Source organism: Pseudopodoces humilis, chromosome 20 (assembly GCF_049639895.1).
Source record: "Pseudopodoces humilis isolate 2021_Gansu_Grassland_sample_001 chromosome 20, ASM4963989v1, whole genome shotgun sequence".
In the NCBI taxonomy this organism is placed as follows: domain Eukaryota; kingdom Metazoa; phylum Chordata; class Aves; order Passeriformes; family Paridae; genus Pseudopodoces; species Pseudopodoces humilis.
The window spans coordinates 3,141,117-3,163,045 of NC_142219.1; the positions used below are offsets into that span (position 1 = coordinate 3,141,117).

The 21,929-nt window shown below is 51.0% G+C and overlaps 4 protein-coding genes across 5 annotated transcripts; 2 read left to right on the plus strand and 2 right to left on the minus strand.

Annotated features, from left to right (window-relative positions):
• The first annotated feature begins 2,344 nt into the window (after positions 1 to 2,344).
• Positions 2,345 to 9,158, plus strand: LRRC43 (leucine rich repeat containing 43). The gene is given in 12 exon segments (XM_088065122.1): positions 2,345 to 2,465; positions 2,468 to 2,763; positions 3,019 to 3,129; positions 3,241 to 3,380; positions 3,991 to 4,229; positions 4,823 to 5,005; positions 5,261 to 5,380; positions 5,583 to 5,722; positions 5,850 to 5,944; positions 6,188 to 6,398; positions 6,852 to 6,951; positions 8,998 to 9,158. Coding segments are annotated over 12 exon segments (1,917 nt in total).
• Positions 9,159 to 9,325: 167 nt separating this feature from the next.
• On the plus strand, positions 9,326 to 11,501 carry B3GNT4 (UDP-GlcNAc:betaGal beta-1,3-N-acetylglucosaminyltransferase 4). The gene has a single exon (XM_005524559.3). The coding sequence runs from the start codon at positions 9,788 to 9,790 to the stop codon at positions 10,901 to 10,903; it is 1,116 nt and encodes a 371-aa protein (XP_005524616.1). The 5' UTR covers positions 9,326 to 9,787; the 3' UTR covers positions 10,904 to 11,501.
• Positions 11,502 to 14,081: 2,580 nt separating this feature from the next.
• On the minus strand, positions 14,082 to 18,008 carry DIABLO (diablo IAP-binding mitochondrial protein). 2 transcript variants are annotated; one of them, XM_014253735.2, is made up of 6 exons: positions 17,872 to 18,008; positions 17,118 to 17,232; positions 16,795 to 16,923; positions 15,827 to 15,937; positions 15,612 to 15,708; positions 14,082 to 14,728 (listed from the first exon to the last, which is right to left on the minus strand). In XM_014253735.2, the coding sequence occupies exons 1-6, from the start codon at positions 17,919 to 17,921 to the stop codon at positions 14,520 to 14,522; spliced, it is 711 nt and encodes a 236-aa protein (XP_014109210.2). In that variant the 5' UTR covers positions 17,922 to 18,008; the 3' UTR covers positions 14,082 to 14,519. The 2 variants fall into 2 exon arrangements, with proteins under 2 accessions (XP_014109210.2, XP_005524333.1); XM_005524276.2 differs by having other exon boundaries at positions 16,795 to 16,926.
• A 1,355-nt stretch (positions 18,009 to 19,363) lies between these two features.
• LOC148182740 (uncharacterized) lies at positions 19,364 to 21,206 on the minus strand. The gene is made up of 2 exons (XM_088065050.1): positions 20,800 to 21,206; positions 19,364 to 19,670 (listed from the first exon to the last, which is right to left on the minus strand). Exon 2 carries the CDS (start codon positions 19,631 to 19,633, stop codon positions 19,499 to 19,501), a length of 135 nt encoding a protein of 44 aa, XP_087921176.1. The 5' UTR covers positions 19,634 to 19,670; positions 20,800 to 21,206; the 3' UTR covers positions 19,364 to 19,498.
• Positions 21,207 to 21,929: the final 723 nt, after the last annotated feature.

Sequence of the window (21,929 nt, forward strand, 5' to 3'; positions counted from 1 at the left end):
GTTGGTGCCATGGAGCCCAAAGGAACCAGTAAACAGAAGAGGAAGATTGCAAACCTGTTGATATCTGCATTCAGATGAAAAAAGGAAACCAAAAGGAAAGAACACAGTGATTAGTCTCCATCTTCTGCATAGTTTTTTGCGAATCTTTATAGTTCATGCAGTGTGATACATTTTTAAAGCATATGGGCATGAAGTGGCTGAGGTAGAGAAGAACACCAACCAGAGCAACCTTACAGCCTGTAGCAAGGTAAGTGACACCCACCTGCTCTGCATTCCATGGTGGGATGGGACAGCAGTGGCTTTGCTGGTAGCTGGCGTTGGAGCTGGTTCTGGAGCTTCTGCCTGCCTGGAGTGCTGTGGATGGGGCCAGCCAGGCTGTATTTAAATGCTGTGGAGTCCTGCGTCAGTGGCTTCCCCACAGCATTTTTTTTCTTTTTTACAGTGATAATTTGGGTTTTTTTTTTCTTTTTTGAAAGATTATATCAAAAGTTGATTCAAATGTGTCTTCACTGATTGTGATCTAGGTGCAGTTTCAAACTGACATAGAGGGTGTCCTGTGTCATCTCTCTGACAAGGAGCTCGGTATACTTGGCTTGGCCATCCCATCTAAATCCTTGGGCTCTCCAAAGTGTGGGGTTTAGAACATAAACTCCTGTTTTATTTATAAAGGTGGTTGGGAGCATGTTATTACTGCCCAAAGCCATTGCTTCTCCTGCAGAGTCAGTGTAAGAGTGGGCCAATGCAGGGAGTGAAAAAGGTTTGCGAGCAAGGCAGGTCAGGCCTCCAGTTCCATGTATAAATCATTTTGCTGGATGCCTGGAAGACCCTATTCCCAAGGGATGCTCAGGATCCCCCCTCCCCATCCCTGTCACCCGTCTCTCCAACTCCCCTGAGGCTGTTTTCTGCTTCCAGTAACCAAATCCAGGAAATTCTCATGCACACCAAAACAGAGAATAAGTGCTAAATAATGCCAAGGAAGAGATCAATTACCATGGCCTATGGAAAGGACAGTTCTGGCAGACACTTATTTTATTTGAGGATTTTATTATTTCGTGGGAAAATTGAGACAGAGAGAAAGAGAGATGTTTCTTTGTGTGTGGCGTTCTTTAGGAACGTCCCTACAAAGTCACTGTGGGTATAGATGGCTCCTTTCAGGCAGAAGGGTGATCTTGAAGGGTTTCTTGTTTGGAAGCACCAAACCTGCAGAGGTGCAGTTGATCAGTGGCCCACAGGAACATCTGTGGAAGGTGCAGGAGCTTGTAACATAAAAGATGCCATTGGGCACTGCCAGCCCCCTTCCAGCTCTCCCAGATGGGCACAACCAAAGATTACTAGGATCTCGTTTTCCCCAAGAGCAGGAGTATCTTTGTGCAGCAGTGAAGGCAATGGGGCTGAGTTATTTTAAATAGTGATGCAAATAAAAGAAGCAGAATTTTTACAGCTTTGCTTTTCCACAAAACACAATTCAACCACTGGTAATTTTCTTTCAAAGACTTTCAGAAGATTTTACTTCATTTTCTCCTAAGGACAGCATTTTACCTGGTTATTCCACTCCAGGACATGCCATTATCTCATAACCTGTGCATACTGTGCACATCCTTTCCGGTCTGTACAGGACTGTGATAAGCTGCTGAGCTGATAACAGAGCAGGTCAGCATCCATCCTGTAAAACCCAACCTGAGAAGTTCAGGTTTCCACCACGTAACCATCAGACACCGCAGAGCAACTGCAATTAATATGGTGAAGTTCTGCTGACACATGCTGCTCTGTCAGCTCTCTAAAATGGAATTTGTGGCCATTGCCTCAACACCTATCGCTGGAAAAAGGAAATTAATATCCGTGTGTGGAGACCTGATGCTGACCTGAGACACAGCTGTGGTTTCTGTTCCTGGAGCTCACCTACTTTTTTCAAGTGTGGAAGCTGGTATCTTCAGCCATGAGCTTGTTTTCTGATGGCCTTACATGGTTGTGTGGCAGTGCCCTCCAATAAAGTGGAGAGCTGGGCTTTCAGAGCTGACTGAGACCCTGACTGCATCTTCCCTGAAACCTGAGTGACAGTCAGGACACAGATAAGGGAAATGGCAAATTCCATGCCGCAGCTCCCCGGCTGGGGAAGTACGCTGATTCTGCACCCTGCAAGTGCAGCATGAGGCCACCTGCTCTTTCCCTAGTGGGGAGCAGCCCCCAAAACCCAGTGGGAACCAGAAAACCAGGGATTTATTCCCAGCCGGGCGAGCTTGGTGTTGTTCCAAACCTGCTAGAATGTTTGGTTCCATGGCACCATCTCCTAGCGACAGGGACACAAGCCACTGAGCCAGGGGATTCCCTGCCAGGCTGGGGCTGGATGGCAGCACCCGGCAGCATCTCGGCTGCTTTTCAGGAGTACCTGCAGCACCTGGGGCTGCAGGACTTCCCCTGTGGCCTCAGCAGCTGGGTAGGGGTCTGGGGGGCACAGCTGTAGGACATGGCACAGGGCTGCCACTGCCTGTCCTCTCTCTGTGTCTGCAGAACAAATCCCGCCTCAATGCCCACAGGAGCCCCCGGGCAAAGCCAGCGGGGCTGGAGGAGGCCGTGCCACTGGGAGAGGAGACCCTCGAGACGCTGCTGGAGCTGCTGAGAGACCAGCACAGCCCCTGGGCATTGCCCCCTGACTGCAGCCCCCAGGACCAGCTCCTGCGGGAAGTGGCCGTGCTGGCACCTGAGCTCCTCCATGGCTCCAGAGTCTTCCAGATTGTCAAATCCCTGCGCATACTCGACAAGGGGGTAAGTGCAGCTGCTGGTGCCCATAAAGCTGTAGGCCAGAAACCTTCCTGTCTTCCTGCTGTGAGGGAAAAAGGACACCATTGCATCCCAAGCTGTTCCCAGGTGCTGCAGCTAGAGTAGAGCTTCTCCCCACAGCCTCCCCAGGATGTAGTGCTAATCCATGTCACACAGGTGTCACACAGATCAAGAGGTGTCCATGTCATCCTGGTCACAAGGTGCCTCAGGGACAAGTTGGCCAAACCCAGCTCTTTGCAGGTGCAGGAGGTGGATGAGGGTCTGCTGCGGTTCCAGCAGCTGGAGGAGCTCATCCTCAGTGCCAACCACATCAGCAGAGTAACCTCAGCCCACCTGCCCCGGACTCTGAAGGTGAGCGAGCAGGAATTCCCACGTTGGAACACACTGAAAGCCAAAGAGCTCGAGGGGGTGCCAGGAACAGCTCGTTGCCAAGGTGTTTGTTGTTCCTTCTGTTCTGGGCAGGTCCTGGAGCTCTGTTACAATGCTGTGGGTGATCTGCAGGACCTGTGTGCTCAGCCACCCCCAGAGCTCCAGCACTTGGGGCTGGGCTACAACCGGCTGTGTGGCCCTTCCCAGGAAAAGCACCTCACTGTGGATTTCTGGTAATGCCACAGACTGAACATGGGCTCCTGAAAGGGAAATGAGAAGATGTGAACAGGTGACCTCAAGCCATGGAGGTGGCCCTTTCTGGGAAAATAGAGAAGGGAAAATTTTGGGAAAATTCAGAAGAGTTGTTTCTTTGCTCTGTGTCTACTCTCTGTGCTCTGTCTGTCTCTGCTATCTTCTGTCTCATTCCCGGACATGGGCATGTCTTGGTCCTTAGCAAGGTGTGGAATGGGGAGATCACCAGGGGAACTGCCCTGGCACCCTGCCCACCACAGTTCCATTTCCCTGGGCAGTTTACTTTTTCCATGTCCTTCCCAAAGCCACTGCTGGAAGTTTGTAAGGATCTGAAGGGTAGACTGCATCACCAAATGCTGCAGTGGGGTCATCAATGAATGTTAAAGAAATGTTTTTGTGTTGTGGGGCAGACTGGCAATGGACTGTATGTCCCAGGAATTTGGGATTGGCCTCCAGATTGCTTTCCTCAGTTCAACCCAGTTTGTGCTGGGGAAATATGATTTTTGTTTCTGTTTTTGCCTCAGGGCTGTAGCTTTCTCTCCTCAAATGGATGCTGGCTGCCTTACCTCCTTCCCTGGGTTCTCTCCTTAGGCCAAACCTTGTCTCCCTTGACCTGAGCTTTAACAGCCTCACGGACCTGCTGGGGCTGGTCTCCCAACTGTCCACTCTGCAGAACCTCCGCATCCTGGTGCTCCAGGGGAACCCACTGGCTCTCATCCCCACTTACAGAGGCTTCCTGGTGGACAGCCTGCCCAAGCTGTCCATCCTCGATGACATCCGCATATGGCCTGAGGAGAGGCAGCAGTTCCATGGTCTGGCAAGGCAGCCAGGTGAGCCCTGCCTGTGATTCAGGAGTGGGGTTTGCCTTGTGGTTGAGCTCTGTAATTACACTCGAGGTAGTTTCAACCTTAGGCCCAAGAACAACCCATCCCAGTCCCAGCACTGCCTCAGTGTCCTGGCCTGCCTCAGCTTTTCTTCCCAGACACCATCTGGTTTCAGACCATGCATTTCCCTCCTGAGCTGTGGCAAGAAGAACATCTGTTCTGGGCAGGGTGCTCACATTGTGCTGCACTGTCTGCACACAGCGGTGCTACCTCTGTAGCACATCCCTGACTAGCATGAGAGCAGGAGGCTGGGGCCAGCCAGGATGGGAAGCCTCTCTTGATGGCCTCACTGAGTTTATGTGTTAGATGTGCTTTTTGGAGACTCAAATGTTGAAGGAGCAAAGCAGCCAAGGCAGGAGGTGTTTGTGTGGCTTTGGAGTGACCCCACGTGGCAGTGGTTTGTCACAGCATCTGCACAGACTGGCACCGAGGGATGCCAGGAGGTGGGACGTGGTCCTGGAGGTTTCTGCTTGCTCTGTTCCTTCCTCTCTCTGGAAGGGAAGTACTGCAGCTTCATGGCAAGATTGTCTTCCTTTCAGAGCTGATCAGGAGTGAAGCACGATTGGTTGTGAGCATTGGGGAGATGAAGGGACTCCCTAATCCCGAAGCTTTTCAGCAGCTGGAGGTTGGCTCCGAGGGTCCAGTGATCACCTACGGCTACTATGTGACCTATGAGTTTGCAGAGGGAGAAGAGCTCGAGGACAGGGGCAGCCCTGAGGTTGGTGATTGATGGTGCTCCTGGAAACAAGCAGCATGGCAGGTCACAGCAGGGGGAACTGCATCTCCAAGCTATGGGGTGGTGGGCCTGGCATGGGCAGCAGCAGTGCTGGGGACAGAATTCCCATGTGGCTGCATCCAGCAGGACAAGCCCCTGCTGACTATGGTAGACCCTTTCCCTGGCACTGAAGTCCCTTCTTCCCATGAGGGTGGGCTGGGGAATAGGATTTTGGAGGCAGATCTGTCTCTGTTCCAGGGAGCAAAAATCCACCAGAGTCCCACAGTGGCCATGCTGGATGTGGACAGCTCTGCTCAGGACACAGGAGAAACAAAGAGCCATCAGGAGCCTGCAGCCACAGAGGAGCCCAGGGCCCACTCAAGTAATGAGGAATTAGAGATCTTCTGTCCCATCTCTCCAGGCAGGTTTATAGCTCTTGGTGGGGTATGGTGGCATCAGGATGTCCCTAGCAGTGCCAGCTGGGCTGTTCGTGGGGCTGATAATGACCTGGCACCAGCTGTGTCCCAGGGGTCCTTCTGTCCTGGGGAGAGGTCTTCTCTGAACTTTTTTGTGTCCCTACACAGCAAAGGTGTTTGCCACCTCTGGACAGCCCTGGGCAGACACCATCAACTGCAGCTATAGGAAGGAACACATTGCCAAGGACTTGGTGGGGTTGAAGTCCTACCTGGAGGCTGGAACGATTGTCTCAGTTGTGGAGGAGAAGGTGAGGGTGTGGCCGAGCTAGATGAAGGGGAAAGAGCTGCTGGGAGGCCCAGCCAGTGGTATCACATTCCCTCTGGGAGGCAGGCTGGGATGGCAGTGACCCTGGGCCAGCTCCTCTCTCTGGCCAGGTGCTCTCATGGCCTGTGGATGCTGATCCAGAAGAAAACACTGTCACAAATAAAAAGGAAGGACAGGAGCTGAAGAAGACCAGTACAAAGGTAGGGTGCTGGGAGAAAACAATGACCGAATTCTATCTGAGTTGCAAAAACAATGATGGGAGAACAAGGACCCTTCTCCTGGGTCAGCTTGGTGTGTCAGAGAGTCAGACCTCTCAACCAAAGTCCCTCCTCTCTGTGGGGGGAAGGCAGCAGCTGGTGGCACATACCTGGGCCAGGATGCAGTGGTGGGCAAGGGGCTGGGTTGGGGTTGCTTCTCTCTGAAAGAGGGACCCCAGCCTTCTGCTGAGGCCTGTCCCCGTGTCCAAGGACAAGCAGAAAAAGAAGAAGCAGCAGCAGCCATGTGAATTCCGCAGTGACCCTCCCATTCGGAGCAGCCTGGGCACCACAAGGGTGACCTTGGAGACCCTGCTGGCCACTGAGGACCTGGTGGCAACTGTGTGTGATTTTGGGATCCTGATCCCTGAGAAACCACCAGAACCACCAGTTCTGGAGGAGAAGGTAAGGAGCATGTTGTCCCAGGGCTGGGCTGCAGGCTGGGGCTCAGCAAATGCCCTCTCTGGCCTGGGCATCCATCCATCCCTCAGTTCTCCTCTCCCCAAGATGGGGTTGAAATAGCCCTGCCTATCCACCATCCATCACTGCTGGTGTGGTTATTTAAAGCTGATATTAGCAAGCAGTACTGCTACTTTTTCTGGGCCTAGGAAAATAGATGAGTTAATTTTTCCATTCCAGAATGTGTAAGCAGCCACTTGTGCTTCCTCTGGTGCCCTCTCTCAGCATGGCAGCACATACCAGCTGTACCAACTTTCTGTTTCCTGGATTCCCTTCTCTGAGCAGCCACACTGCTGTGCTCCTGCTCCTGAAATCCCGGTGACAGCACCCAGATGATAAAAGCTGTCACAGGACTGAATGAGGGCAGTGAGTTTCAACACAGCCTTACTGTGGAAATATCTCTCTCCACAGGAGGTAAAAAAAGGCAAAGAGAAGAGTAAAAAACCCAAAGCAGAGAAAGGAGGTCGGGCCAGCCAGAAAATCGAGGCGTCTTCCAAAGGTGACAGAGGCTGGAGCTGATGGGGCAGAGGGTGGAGTGTGTGAGAGAGCAAACAGGAGCAGGGACTTACTCACATCCTGAGCCTCGGGCTGTGAATACAGACATTGACTGTGGGGCTCTCAGGACAGACACAGCCTGGACTCTTTATGAGTTGGTGTCTGCACAGGCACCGAGGGTGGGCAGCCAGCTGCCCTGGGAGACTCACACCTACAGCACCCCGTGCCAGGGGAGAAGGGCAAAGCAGATTTTTGAGTGAGAAAAGTGCTGCCCACTGTGTGGGCTGCCAAATGTGGGCGGTGGCGTGGGCGGGCAGCTGGGCTGTCTGGGATGCATAACGAGCTCCTCATCCTCTGCCAACTCACATCTCCAAGCACTTTGCAGAGGGGATTATTGTTCTCTCTGGTTTAGAGATGAGATGCACAGAGAGCCCCAGGTGCCCCAGGCAGCCCATGGCAGGGCTGGGAACAGATCCCAGTCTGCTGTCACCCATGAAGAGACCACCCTGACCCCGCTGGGTGTGCCCCTCGCCTCCCAGCGCTGCTCAGCCAGCAGCGTTGCTAAATCTGCCAGAGACAAACCTCACCCTGCCTCTTGCAGGTTATTTTTCCAGCAGTCTTGGTTTTGACTGCAAAAATAGCAGTGCCAGCACATCAGAGGGGTAATGGAAGAGTGGGAGAGGAAAGGATTGGTCAAGCAATACTGAAAAGCTGCTTGTGGGTCAAGGAGGGCATGGAGAGGGCCAGGTCTTCCAGCACTGCTTAGAGCTACCAAAGGAGCTTTGTTTTCCTGCTCTGGCATCAGATTTAAGAGTGCAATTCACCCACAGAGCTCCAGGCTGCTTTCCTGTGCCCTGTCACCCACAGCAAGGTCCCAGTCTTTGGGAAGGCTCGCAGAGCTCTGCAGCCCTGGGCTGTGTCTGCAATCACAGAAGCCTGTGGCCTTCCCCAGCGATCTGAAAAGAACTCCTTGAATTGCTGTCCCCCACAAGAAGATGTGTATTTGCAATGTACACATCACCCTGTTGCTGAAGCAGGCAGCTGCTGTCAAACAGCTCAGCTTCAGCAGTGCTTGTTCCTTCCTTCCTTCCATCCCTGGTGTGTGGTCAGTGTGTGCAGGGGGTTTCCTTTCAGCTTGAATGAGGGTAAAAGTGCTGTTGTGTGCACGGAAGTGCTGGTGTTGCAGGAAACCCACAGCAATTAGAGATTTGTGCTTAATTTGATGTCCCCATGTCCCTGTGCAGGTGGGGGGCTGGCTTGGCTGCATTGTGAGGTCACTGAGTGCATATTTCGAAGTGTGAGTGCAAAACTCACAGTGCCTAAAAATGAGCTGCCCCACAGCTCGCTACACCCACTGTCCCATGGCTGTGACTTACCAGAACACCCCAGTTGTGGCTTTTGGAGGTGCTGCTCAAGCCCTGCTGAGCTCAGTGTCTGCACATCCTGCCTGTCCCGTGAGTCACCAGCTGCTCCAGGGCCGTTTGACACTTGCTCATCACCTGGGGACCAGGAACCTCCTTGGAGCTGTGACAGTGGCCATGCCTCGGGGTACAGGAGATGGCTCCCAGCTCCAGTGGGGCTGTGCAGGGCCCAGCACTCTCACAGCCAGGAGCTGAGGCTGATTTGCATCCCTCAGTCAGCAAATGCACACGAATAATAAGTCTTCTCAGAGGAATTGGGATCACTTCCAGACGGCTCAAAGAGGAAAGGCAGCGGGCTTTGTCACAAGTGAACCATTTGCCCAGACATTGAAGGATGTCTTCAGAAGTAGTCTCACGTAGGTCTCATTTTACCCCACACTTGATTTTCCAGGATCCTTGAAGTAATTTATTTCTGCATCTTTCCTTTGCCCTAGGGTAGTTTCATAACAAAAAGCAAGGCTGCATCCAGGTCGACTGAAAAGCCTGAAGAGGCTTTTTTGGGCTTATCATCCAAAGTAAAATTTAAATAGATTTCCCTCAAGGCCCAGTCAGTGCTGACACCCTTGCACACTGCTGCTTTGGGATGATTTACTCTCTCAAGACAGTGACAAATGTACTACTTACTACAGGAAAAGGAAAAAACAAAGACACTGCTGAAGTGGAGGAGGGTCAAGAGCTCCAGCTGGTGCCGCTGACGGTTCAATTCCAGATGCAGTTGCTTCGGTGGCCCTTGGAAGCCAGCACCCAGAGCCAGGACGATGTAGCCACGGCAGTGGAGAACTCTCAGTGATGTGTCCATAGCAGAGGCGTGAGTGGAAATAAACCACACGGGAACGCTGCGTGGAGCCTGGTTTAGCTGAACCGCCAGAGCTGGGAGATGCCCCGGGGCTCCATGTGGTCTGTGGCTGGTGCTGGGCTTCTGCGGGAGCTGGAGCGGGCAGGGGGTGTTGGGTGGGTGTGCGGGGTGTAGGGTGGGTGTGCTGTGCCGGGGACACGCTGCCCCGGTGCCGCTGCCAGACCCCCCAATCCTCCTCCCGCGGGCGGGGCTCGGGAACTGCGGGGAGGGGCGGGGGCGGTGGCAGCGCCCGGTGAATCGCGGAGGGGACGGCAGCGCCCGGTGAATCGCGGAGGGGACGGCAGCGCCCGGTGAATCGCGGAGGGGACGGCAGCGCCCGGAGGAGGCTCCTCCGCAGAGCAGGGCGGAGGTTTTACCTTGCGGGGTCACCGTGGAGTGGCGGCTCCAGCCCGGTCTGCGCGCCCCGGCGGGGCCGGGGGCTCTGGACCGTCCTCACCGGCAGCACCGGATCCTGGTGAGAACAGAGGGGGGGCACCGAGACACGTTCCCGTCCCAGGTCAGGTGGGAGGGAACGGCTCGTCTTCATCTGCCCACCCGCGGCCGGTCCAGCTCCGGATGCTGCCATGTATCCCAGGATTAAAAGCCTCGCGCTTTACACCTTCTCAATCATGCTGCTGGCCTGGGTGTTTTACATGAAGAAGGAGGCAAAGTTGGCAACATCAGCAGAGCAGAAAGTGGATGTGATGGATCACAGACTGCAGCCTTCGGTTCTGGACAGCACTGAGCACAGCAAGTGTTTGCCGAACTTGACCGTTGCCAATTCTTCTCTCGCCCTCCCGGAGCCTCACCGCGTCTTCTTAACCTACAAGCACTGCAGGAACTTCTCGGTCCTGCTGAGGCCTTCCAGGTGTAGCAAAGAGATGTTCCTCCTGCTGGCCATCAAGTCTTCACCCATCAACGTGGACAGGCGTGTGGCCATCAGGAACACGTGGGGGAAGGAGGTCTCCATCGGGGGCAGGCGCATCAGGCTGGTGTTCCTCCTAGGGCGCTCCGATGCCAAAATCCAGCTGCAGCCCCTGCACCAGCTGCTGGCTTACGAAAGCCAGGAGTTCGATGACATCTTGCAGTGGGATTTTGTCGACAACTTCTTCAACCTGACCCTCAAGGAGCTGCATTTCCTCCGCTGGTTCATGGAGGACTGCCTGCATGCCAGGTTTGTGCTGAAGGGTGACGATGATGTGTTTGTCAACACTTACAACATCGTTGAGTTCCTCCGGGAGCTGGACCCTGAACAGGATCTCTTTGTTGGGGATGTGATCGCCAACGCCCGGCCCATCAGGAACACCAAGATCAAATACTTTATTCCAGAGCCCATGTATGGAGCCGCCTTCTATCCTCTCTATGCAGGAGGAGGGGGATATGTGATGTCTAGAGAGACAGTGCGTCACCTCCAGAGCACCGCAGAGGACATGGAGCTCTTCCCCATAGATGATGTGTTTGTGGGAATGTGTCTGGCAAAGATGTCAGTGACCCCAAAGAACCATGCTGGCTTTAAGACTTTTGGCATCCAGAGACCTTTCAATCCTTTTGATCCCTGCTTGTACAAAGAGCTGATGGTTGTGCACAGACTGAACCCAACGGAGATGTGGATCATGTGGACGCTGGTGAAGGATGACAGCATTAGGTGTGCGGTGTCAGTGACGCACAGCTACAGCAGGGGCTGGAAAAGGAGTTACTGATTAGCCCAGTGGGATTGTGGCTGGTGACAGAGTACTTAAACTAAAAATCAGGTCGTGGTAGAAACATGTCTGTTACTAACAGACCGCACTGGAGCTGTCGTGGTTTGGTTTGCAGTGAGTCTTTCCCTGTCGGGGGTTACTTGAAGCAGTTGAATTGTCACAGGATGGGGGTGTGGCTGGTGGCTTCATGATGGTACAGGGGACTCGGCTCCTCCCAGCCAGACTGTGCTAGGGGAAGTCACAAGTGCCACCTGCCCTGGTGTCTGACTGCTGGCCAAAGTCAGTCTCATGTGGGGCAGCCAGCGATGACTAACGAGTTGCAGAGAATTTGAAATTATTTGAAGGCATGGCAGAAAGGCCAGTACGTCCTGCTGGGTCTGCAGGGCAGCAACCCCACAGCTCCTACCAAACAGCAGGAGAAAGGGAAGGAAAAGCTTCAAAAATATATGGCCTTAACACAGCAGTGACGATGATATGGGGGACTGGGCTCTGCTTCCAGCCCTTTGGCTTTTACAGAAACTCACAACAGGTTTACATGCACTGGAAACTTTAGCACAAACACTTTCTGTTCTGGTTTGAGAGGAGCTGTGTGTCTTGAGTAATCATGGTGGTAGGAAGAATGGCTGTAGCTTCCTGTGTTGTGTGGGAGGTGTTTGGTTCGTTGTTGTTGTTGTAATGTTGTGTATAAATAAAACGGTTTTGAAAAGTATTTACATGGGAATATTCTTAGGTCTCCTGAAAGCTAAGAGCCCTAAAAGCCAGGGAAGGCTGAGATCTGGTGCTGGGTATTTGCATTAAAGAGGATAATGTTATGTGGAAATAGATACTTGCCACTTCCTTTTCTGTGAGCTGTTCTCTGCCCTGTCCAGACAAGATGCATTGACATAAAAGTGGTTAATCTGAATGTGCTGGAGTTGCTAATTTGAGAAAATATCAAATATAGATATTTGGTAAGTTTTGGTGGTATGTTTGTGAAGCTTATCAGTGTCTTGCTGCTAGAGCTGGAGCTGTGGATGAACAGGAAGCAGCCTGGAAGCCTTAGGGGAAAAAAAAAATGAGTAAAAAAGGAAAATAGGAAGTGTGTGATTAGAGAAAGCAGATCCCTTTGTGTGGTCCTGTTGTAATTACTGTCTCTAGTGCCAGCTGCCCAGCATCTATCCCCCAGCAGAGGGGAGCTGGAGCTTTCACAAGTGCCCAGGAAGCACTGCCAGGAGGTTCTTGCATGTCCTATAGACGGGGACATGCTGAGAGCAGAGGTGTGGGAGCTCTCAGTGGGATGTTGAGGGGACTGCTGGTAAGGATGTGCTCTCTTAGCCCTCTGGAGCAGCTGGGGTAGCTCTGGCTGAGCCCCAGGGTTGACCCAGGCTCTTGGGGCAGAAGGTGCCACCTCACAGGAGTGTTTCTGTGCCAGGTGTGAGTAGGGGTTTGTCTCGAACAATTGGTGGGTGTCCATCCTCAGGGTGGTCTTGTGCAAACTGTTGCTGTTTTTCCTGGCTGCAGCTCCAACAGGGGTTCATGAACTGTAGCTGAGAAAGTGCCTGTGTGTAGTTTCAGGTGTGTTGGCTTAGTAAACAAGGCCAAGTGTCAGCAACAAACCCCAGGTTCTGGGCACAATTCTCTGGGCACTGCTGCTGGTCCTGGAGAGGAGACTGGACAGAGCGGGCACCGTGGTGCCCTGTGAGCTGCTGTGCCAGCACTTTTGTGATCCACTCGATGATTCCCAATGCAAACTCAGGAGCACAGAGCATGATGTCATGTCTGTTGTGGGCTTAGGTGTGTGGGCTAACCCTCAACTGGCAGCTCTCACTTCCTAACAAAGATGAGGGACTCCCTTCTGCCCTGTTTTGGGGGCGATGTGGAACCATTTGTGCTCCTCACCCTCACTTTGACTTGGCTGGACTGACTGGTTGGTTCCAGCCACATCAGGCTGGACGTGTGTGGGAACAGCTCTCGGGCAGGAAGCGCAGGACGTGCAGTGAAACCAGAAGTGGGGTCACAGCAGGGCTGGGAGCAGGCCCTGAGAGGGGAAGAGGGACTTTCCTGGCTTTGCAGGCTCCTGGCAGTGCCATGCAAGCATCTGAGTAGTTACTGTGGCATGCTGAAAGGTACACAACTTGTTTGCGCACTCGGGTCAGGGGCTTGGCAGATGTTCTTCAACTCCACAAGGTACCAAAGGAGAGCAGTTGTGGTTAGAGGTTGACATGAGGGTGCATTTGGCTCCTGAGGGCTTGGCTGTGCCGCCACTCAAGTAATCCTCTCATCACAGGGGTTTTTTTCCCTAATGCTGCAGCCCAGAGCTGTGTTTGGCACAGCAGACACTGGCAGCTCCCTGTGAACTGAATTCCAGACTATGCCATCCTCCTTGGATACAGCAGCACCCAGTGAGGAGCAAGGAAAGAAGGTTTGTTAATTTTCTTTTTACTACTTAATCTGTAAATGAACAGTGCTGTGCACCTGAGATTGCATTTGTTCCAAAGGCAGCCAAAATGAGACAGAGTTTATGCTGCAGGTAAAAAAATTCCTGGTCAGGCACAACTCAATTTAGTAACAGCAACCTTGACACAGATGCAGTACATCAGATGCTAATCTGTGGTGAAAAACTTTTGATTAATGCGTGTTTTCTTGGCACAACCTGGTAGATGGGGATTAACTGCTTCCAATTGTCAGCGATAAAGTTCTAGTGGATGCTGTTCTACAAAGCAAATTTCACACCAGCTGTCAGGTTAGGAAAGTTACACAGTGAGACACCTGTGGTTTTGAAACCTGCAGTGAAACATTAAGCTTGCAAAAGAAATAATTATTTCCTGAATAATTACTCCCTTGCACTGGGAAGCATTCAAATATGTAAAACCCTCTTTTGCTCAGTGCTTTGTGGAACAGTACACAGCAGCTGCCAGAACGATTTTGTTTATAACCACAGTATCTTGAAAATCAAATCTCCCTGCTTTGCTTCCCGGGGAACCTCCCCCAGACATGACTCTGGGTGAAATAAGTTGCTGTGCTGAACAAAACTGCACCAAGAGCCTGGGTGACTCCATGAGAAATTCTCAGCTCCAGAGCAAACACTGCAGCTCAGTGTTAATTTGGAGCAACTGCCAACTCAGAGCTTAGAAACTTTTAAATTCAAATAGAAAGCAGGACCTAATCTTTTCCCCAAATGGACACACCCACAATGAGCTGCTTTTGCACAGTTTAATAAAGGCATTGCCTCACAGACATCATTTACCTCAGAGGTTAAAAACAAGGATTTTTAAATACACTTCTCTGGCTGATCCCTAATGAGCTCCCACAAACACACCAAGGGAGCAGCAGGACCCTCCAAGCAGAGACACAATTACCATTGGGAATCATCGAGTAGATCACACCAGGCCACCCCTGGTAACAGTCTTCACATTTGCATAGATAAACATTTAAATAAATGAATCCAAAAGTATCACAAACAAGGTAAGTTACAAACAAAACTGAAGCCTTCCAAATACTTGATTTGTAAAGCATTCCTTTTTTGGAAAAAAAAAAAAAAGTAATCACAGCCTTATTTCAGCAGTTTTACACCATCCCACACTTAAGTGCTTGGGGACTGTTCAATTTGTGATTGACCCTGAGAGCTCAGTTCTGTTCAGTCCTCCCGAAGGTAAGGGTCATCATCTGTATTTCCTGAAACACCCTGTGGCAATGAGGGGTCCTCTCCTCGGGCTTTTAGGAGCTCCTCTGTCTGAGCTTCAGCTAATTTGGTCTCTGCTTTCTGGGACAGCAGCCGCACCTCCTGCACCTGGGACTGCAGCAGCTGGATGTGGCTGCGGGCTGTCACCGAGGCCTGGTCTGCACCTGGAGGGAAGGATTGACACACTGGGTTAGAGGAGCACTGGGCAAACCTTCAGCTAAAGAAATGCATGGGATCATCATCTGCTTTGCTGTGTTGTGCTGGCTGTTTGGCTGCATAATGCTCAATGCATTTACTGTTCATTTACATCTGCTTTGAGAAGTCACAGCTCACTTGAATTCTCCCTTCCCAGTGGGATTCAGCTGGAGGTGGATAGGAGTGATCACCTTGTGCCAGTGGGTTTGACAGCTAAGTCCAGCCCACTCCTTCTGTGCCAGAACTTTTCAGTCCTTGTCCCATCCTGGCACCTACAGCAGCAGGAATATCTGTGGCACTGCTGAATTCCCATCATTCTCCTCCCATACTCCCACAGATTCCTGGGTCTTTTCCAGGCACTTACAGAATTAGGGTGTCTCTGTACATTCACTGCTTTCCCTCCCTTCTCCACTACAGTAACTTTGCCCATTTACCACAAACTAGTGGATAACTCAGTCTCAGAGCTCTCAAATCTCTCCAGGGAGAAAAAACAAAAATTAGTATCTTTTCCTTTTTTAATATAACTAAACCCAGCTGGAAAGCCCTACTGGACTCACAAGCAGCCTTGGTTCTGTGGCTCCCAGGACCACGTTTGAGCTTTGCATTTAAAAATAACTGAACTCTTCCCTCAAACATTTTTTGGACATGGCTGGTTTTGACCTAAACCACGCATGAAGTTTCCAGGCCTAGTTCTAAGAAAGCACCTACAGCCTCACAGCCAAAACCAGAATGTACGTGCTCAGCACCTCTAAAAACCAGGCACCAGCTGTCACTTGTGATGTTAACTGAATGTACATTGTGTGTCTGAGCTGTGTTCAGAGAGGGAAAAGGGCAGAGGCTGCTTGTGCGCACCTGACTGATACGCGGCCTCTGCCGCCATCTCCGACAGCCGCAGCGCTGTCATCCAGCTGGATTCCAGCCTGAGGTATTCCTGCTGCTTGGTGGTCATCTAGGAGCAGGAGAAAGAATCAAACAAGGTGTAACAGACCTGAGAGCCCTCCTGAGCTGTGGAGAGCAGTGAGAGCAGGGCTGGAGAGGCAGATGGTGAGGGAGGGAGGTTTGCTTACATCCACTCTGGCTCCTATGACCACCTGCCAGACTGCATCCACTTCTTCCGAATTCACTTTCCCAAGGAGATTGGAGTATTGCTTGTAGAGAGACACCAGGGTATAAACTGCCTGTGAAGGAATCATTTTGCACAGTTACCATGATTCCTGCACAGCTCTGGTGTTGTCTCAGTGTTGCCTGGTGTTAATTAGCAAAATTACTCTTGATGTACTGACAGGGATGTAAACTGGAATGCAAATACTTTACTCAAATTGGCACTTTATTTACAAAATTAAACTGTGTATTGTTGTTTCAGGTTTAAGTATGGCTCATGCCATTCTTCTGATGGAACTCAGTTCATGGCCTTAGAAAGGCTGAGAAGGGCAATAAAATGCCCAAGAATAGAGAACTCAGTACACAGGGAATATAAGTAACTGTTACGAGTTTCTTCAGCCCCAGCTCTGAGTTCCAGGGTCATTTTGCCTAAGTAAAAAGAGGGACTTCTTACAAGAGCATGGAATGGCAGGAGAAGGGGAACAGATTCACACTGACAGAGGGCGAGGTTGGATGGGATGTTAGGGAAAAATTCTTGGCTGTGAGGATGGTGGGGCCCTGGCACAGGGTGCCCAGAGGAGCTGTGGCTGCCCCTGGATCCCTGGAAGCTTCCAAGGCCAGGTTGGACAGGGCTTGGAGCAACCTGGGATAGTGAAAGGTGTCCCTGCTCGTGGGACTGGATAAGCTTTAAGGTCCTTCCAGCCTAAACCATTCTGGAATTGTCTACTTTTAACCCAAAAGCAACAGCTTAACCAAGCTAAAAATAACTTCCACATTTGGTGTAGAACAGCGACCCCATGGCTCCCCAAACCTCTTTGGTTAAATTAATTTTGCAAAAGCCCATTTTGAGCATGGTTTAAGAGGTGTAGTTAGTGCCAGAGCAGCTGGCACTGCCAGCAGCAGCTCGTGCCAGGCGTGAGACCCCCGAGCTCACCTTGGTGTACTCAGTGAGCGCCTCGATCAGTGCGTAGGTGGTCTGGGACAGCAGCGTGGCCGTGCTGTCTGTCACCAGGGACACGGCTCTTCTGATCAGGGCATCATTGCTGAGGGACCCCGAGCTCTGCTGCTGCAACACAAGACACCCGTGTGACCTTTCCATCGCCCTCCCTGCCAGCACCACTCCAACACAAAGGGGAGGAAAAGCCCCACAGCGAGGCCACACAGCCAAATTCTCCCTGAGGGTGAAACCCCAGGGGGAGAACCAGGACAAATGGGTTTGGGTGTTAAACTGGTGCAAGGAGGGGGTGCTGGGGGTACCTCCACGACGGGGACGGCACACAGGGCCACCCCCAGCCCCATGGCCTGCTGCCACCGCCCGCTCCTGCCCACGAGGCCTCGCTGCCGGACGCTGGCCAGGACAGGGAAGCTGCGTCTGGAAAAGCAAAAGGCAAAGTTGAGCAGCAGAAACATCCCTGTGTGGCGTGGGAAATTGGGATAAAGGAAGAGAACATCCAGAAGCTGTTCAAGGGGAACCTGACTGTGCCGGGTTTCTGTGATGCAGCTGCACGACAGCAGATGAGTAAGTTTGTTTCAAATTTTGTATTACTATTTAATCGTAAGTGCAGGAAAAGACAAGCACGTTAACTAGTGCATTATTAATACCTTCAGAGAGAAAATGTATGTTAGCTGATACCAGCAAACTGCTGATGGTCAATAATACTGGAAAACAGGTTAAAAAACATGCTTAAAAGTGTGGTGTGGTACATGCAGGTGAGAAATGTGACAGGTTTATTACAATCCAGCGACACTTGGGTCTCTGTGACCAGTTTTACTTACAACCCAAGCTGTGCAAACACCCTGGAGTCAGGGTCTATCACGGAAATACATGAGCGGAAAAACAGAAGCACAGAGCAATGAGAATTTTTTTGTTCTACAGCAATTTAATGAAAACAACCGGTCTGTTTTCCTTCTTTTATGCTGTGTGCTCTTTAACCTACAGCTCGCAGGTGGGGAGCGCGGCGTGAGCAGTGCATCTCCCCCTCAGCCTGTCCCCCCGGGCCCGCCGCGGTACCTGAGCACGGAGCAGCAGCTCCACAGCCACCGCCCGCCCGCCGCCGCCATCTTGGCCCCTCGGCGCGCGGAAGTGACGTCACCGCGCGCGTCTGCGGGGGTGCGGTTGTTTTGGGCGGGGCCGAAGGCGGCGCTTGCGCAGAGCGCGTGGAGCGGCGCGCGGGGCCGTGAGGGCAGTGGCGGGAAGCTGAGGCGGGGGCGACCGAGAAATGTCCCCAGGGATGTCCCCAGGGATGTCCCCGCGTCCCCTCCGCCCTCACGGCCCTGTGGAGCACAAGTGCTGTTGGGAGACACCTCCTCTGTGTTTCGCCGGGATGCCCAACATCGCAAGGGTCAGAAATAGGCAACAATTTGCCCAGGTGATAGGAATGAGAAGGAGATTGGAGAAGATAACGATCTTGCCTAATTGTAACAAAATGCGGAATGTGTAAGAATTCTCTTTTAAGAAAGGCTGTTCTTGATGTTTGATTTTGTAGCTTTCAAGCCTGATGAACAAAAATATTTAATCTGTGTAATAGAGCAGCCAACAATTAGAGTGATGTCCAACTGTTAGAAAACCAAATTGGTGGTAGAATTGTCTTGTTAAGGTTTAGGGGGTGATGTATTTCAGTGACGTCAGATCTGGGAAAGGTGAACAAAGCTTGGGAAGAAGGATTTGGACAAAAGGAATGCAGAGCTTATGGTCCATGAGGACATTGGGCAGAACCCCCAAGATAAGGAAGAAATTAAAACAACCCAACTTTGCATCTGTGTTGAAAACAGCTCCATTGAGTAAAAGGGAATTCCAGCAGGAACAGATTGTGACCACCAGCTCAGAGACAGCAGTGCTCCTAGTTTAATTAATCTTTATTGTTCTAAACTACACGATGCTGCTTTGATTTTGGGTAGTTCCATGCTAGTGATAATCTCCACCTTCTCTAGCAAAGGTTTCCCATGCAATTCCACACAAAATGGCCTTCATCAATTAAATCTATTCTTCTTAGTTACAGCAGGAATTCCTATTTTCTCTCCTGTTTTCAGAGACTCAGCCAGCGCAGGTTACTTTACTGAGGCATTGCTGTATTACACATTCTTCATCTAACTCTATGCTTTAAACATTTGTTCAAAAGCCTGGCACACCTGAGAGCTCCAGGTAACAACCCTGTACCTTGTAAAACCGTAGGGAGGGGGGAAACTTGTGCTGATTTGAAATTTCTTTTTTCAGGACTTCTAAAACAAATTACAAGCGATTTCTGTGTGTCTGCCTTCACACCCTTAATGAGGCAGAGTAGGACAAGGCAGGACTTGTTTGTAGAGATGTTGGAGTGGTGCTGCATCCCTGCTGTCCCCTGTGCTGCGCTTGGCAGGGTGGGAATCTCAGGAGAAAACTGGTGGGAGGCTTTTAAATAGTTCAGAGAACAGAAACAACCATCCAGGAGACACAAAGGATCTGTAAAGTGCATGCATGGGGATACCTTTTCTTTTAACCTTTATTGTTTTTACATAGGAAAATAAGACCGCGATGAGGCAGCAACAGCAGAAAACGCTCGCAGGTTTGGTGCAGGGGTTAGGGGCCCCCATCCCGTGTGTGGAGCTGTGCCGTGGAACTGGGTGCCTCTGGAAAGCCCGTGGGAGCAGGGGCAGAGCCCTCATTTTAGCACCAGGAAGTAGGTGGTCCAGCCGGCCAGCAGCAGCGCCCCGAGCAGTACTGTGTAGCTGAACAGCACGAAGGCCAGCAGCTCCCGCAGCACCTTGAGGAAGTGGATGGTGAAGGAGTCCGGCATGGCTCTCCCGGCTCCCTGGGGCTGGCTCCTCTCCGGCCTGGAAGCAGAGGAACGAGGTGAGTCTTCACAGCAGGGACACCACCCTGCCATGGGGGGAAATCCTGTGGTCAGGAGGGTTGATGGCCACCTGGAAGACTGTTAGTGACTGGTGTGGGCCTGTTCAGAGTCCTGCCGAGGTGTTGAAAGAGAGTTTGGGATCTGATCAAAGTCTCCAGAGCAGGACTGGTAAGGAAGGAGATGGAAATACAGACACAGGCAGTGGGCACGGCCGTGGGGGTGAGGCTGGGGGGCTGTTAGAGTCCAGCTGGCTCCTGGAATCTCTCCCCTGGGGCTGTGGCTGTGCATCCAGGAAGCGTCAGGATCAGAGCGGCCGCTGATGGTGCATTACCAACAGCATGTTCTGATCAAAGTGGTCAGTTCCTCCAAGGAAGCCACCATTAATATTTAATTCTATAATTGCATCTAATGGAGGTATTGGCACAAACTGAGCCTTTTGTTTAAGAATGACGAAAACTGAGGCTTAAATACAAGTTTGCACAGGCAAATATTTATATCTTGCGTTAAAAATAACCGTGAAATTGGAGGCATGGGATAAGATGCCTTAGAATTCATCTTCTAGCAGTATTTTATAGTCATATGTACGCATTGCTTTGGGAGTGATTGCTCATTTGTTAGTTTAAATTAAATCTCAACTTTTCCCCTAAAGTCATTGGCTTCTTGGATATGAAGCTGTGAAAACCCACTTAAAAATTCTATTATCTCTTCAATTTACATGTTCTTTTAAATTTTGATCGCAACTGTGCCTGATCAACAGTATTGATGCTCTTGGTCAAGCACAAAAAAGGAGTTTAAAATCAGACTTAGGATAAAAACTAACCCAAAAGAATAAAAACTAATCCAGAAGGATTATTTCACTTCTGAACAGCCCAAAGCCAGCTAAACTAAACTGAATTCCTCTCCTGCTGCTTAGAATGTTTTTTAAAGAGCTCTTGTGATAAGGAATTCACCATTCCAAGCTCAGGCACATGTATACAGTACAGGAGTTACAGCATTTTTCAACCAGCTGTGGTTTCTCTGCTGTTCAGAGCGTTTCAGTTTTCTGTCCGTAGGCTGTGCGAGATTTCTGGTTATCTAGAAAGATGCTGATAAAGAAATAAACTGCTTACCCAGGCAGATGACGGGCTCTACTTCAGCAAGTTGGTGTTTCTCCCTAGTTTTGTTCTGCAGCTGTCCCTTTTCCAGGGGGGTTGTGCCGCAGGCTGATCCCGCCGTGATCCAGGAGCAGGAGCAGAGTGTGTGTGTGCAGCACACACGAGGACTGAGCTCTAGGTGTGGTCAGCACCGGTTATGATCCGACAGCGCCGTGGAGCTTGGAGCAGCCAAACACTCCCCTTCTCCTGGGGGCTTTTGGCAACAGCATTTCCAGAGTTCCAGTGCCAGGGCTTGGAGTCACCAGATCCAAACATGCATTTGTTGAGATTGTGGGGGTTTGCCTCTAACAAAATGTCATCTTACACATTTTATTCTGTTATCTTGAAGGCTGCAGTGCCTCTTTTGCTCTGTTCCCTGAGTGCCCTGTGCTCTGTAAGCCACCTGGGGAGGAGGATGCTCACACACACCTGAGGCTCATCCCCAGGCTGGGACTGTGGAGGCTGAGCCAGGATCTTTTACCAAAAGTCAGTGAGGGCTGAAGGCAGCATAATCCCTGCACTGTCCCCAAGTGATTGCTGTAGTGTCACCCTTACCCTCCGTCCCAAGGAGTCATCCTGACCTCTTGAAGCTCAAGTGCTTGCAGCTCCTTTGCAGTGAGGGGAGGAGGGAGCCAGGCTCTGTTTATTCTTAGCAAAACTGCTTCTGATAATGTTGTATGAAAAGTAAAAGTCTTTTGGGGCAGAGGTTGGGTAATATTTTCTTTTTTTTTGTAGTAACACAGACAGCAGAGAGAAGGAAGATTATGTACTGCAAATCAAATCTCTTACCTACAAAGATATTATGATGTAGAAAATGGTCCCGTAATTTAATTAGGTTCTCTTGTTATCAAATTATTACCCACATGGTCAGCAGGGCCTTGGACAGAAGCAGAACATCATCAGCTGGTCAGGAAGCCTGTTAAATAGTAATTGCTCCTCCAGGGAATTGATCAGCGTCAGGATGGATTTTATTTTGTTGTTGAATAGTTCCAGGAAGGAGGCTTTGTCTAGGTGGAGTGGTTACTCAGTGTGGTGCAGGCTGCAAGAAAACAGGCAGCAATGCTGGTGATGAATTCAGTTTACCAAGTGTCTGGTGTAAACTGTCA

Coding starts and splice junctions, on each gene's coding strand:
- B3GNT4 (XM_005524559.3), top strand. CDS start 9,788: ATGTATCCCAGGATTAAAAGCCTCGCGCTTTACACCTTCTCAATCATG.
- DIABLO (XM_005524276.2), bottom strand. CDS start 17,921: ATGGCGGCGGCGGGCGGGCGGTGGCTGTGGAGCTGCTGCTCCGTGCTC. Junction 15,709..15,826: donor TCATAGGAGCCAGAGTGGAT/GTAAGCAAACCT, acceptor TCCTGCTCCTAG/ATGACCACCAAGCAGCAGGA. Junction 14,729..15,611: donor AGAGGCCGCGTATCAGTCAG/GTGCGCACAAGC, acceptor CCTTCCCTCCAG/GTGCAGACCAGGCCTCGGTG.
- LOC148182740 (XM_088065050.1), bottom strand. CDS start 19,633: ATGCCGGACTCCTTCACCATCCACTTCCTCAAGGTGCTGCGGGAGCTG.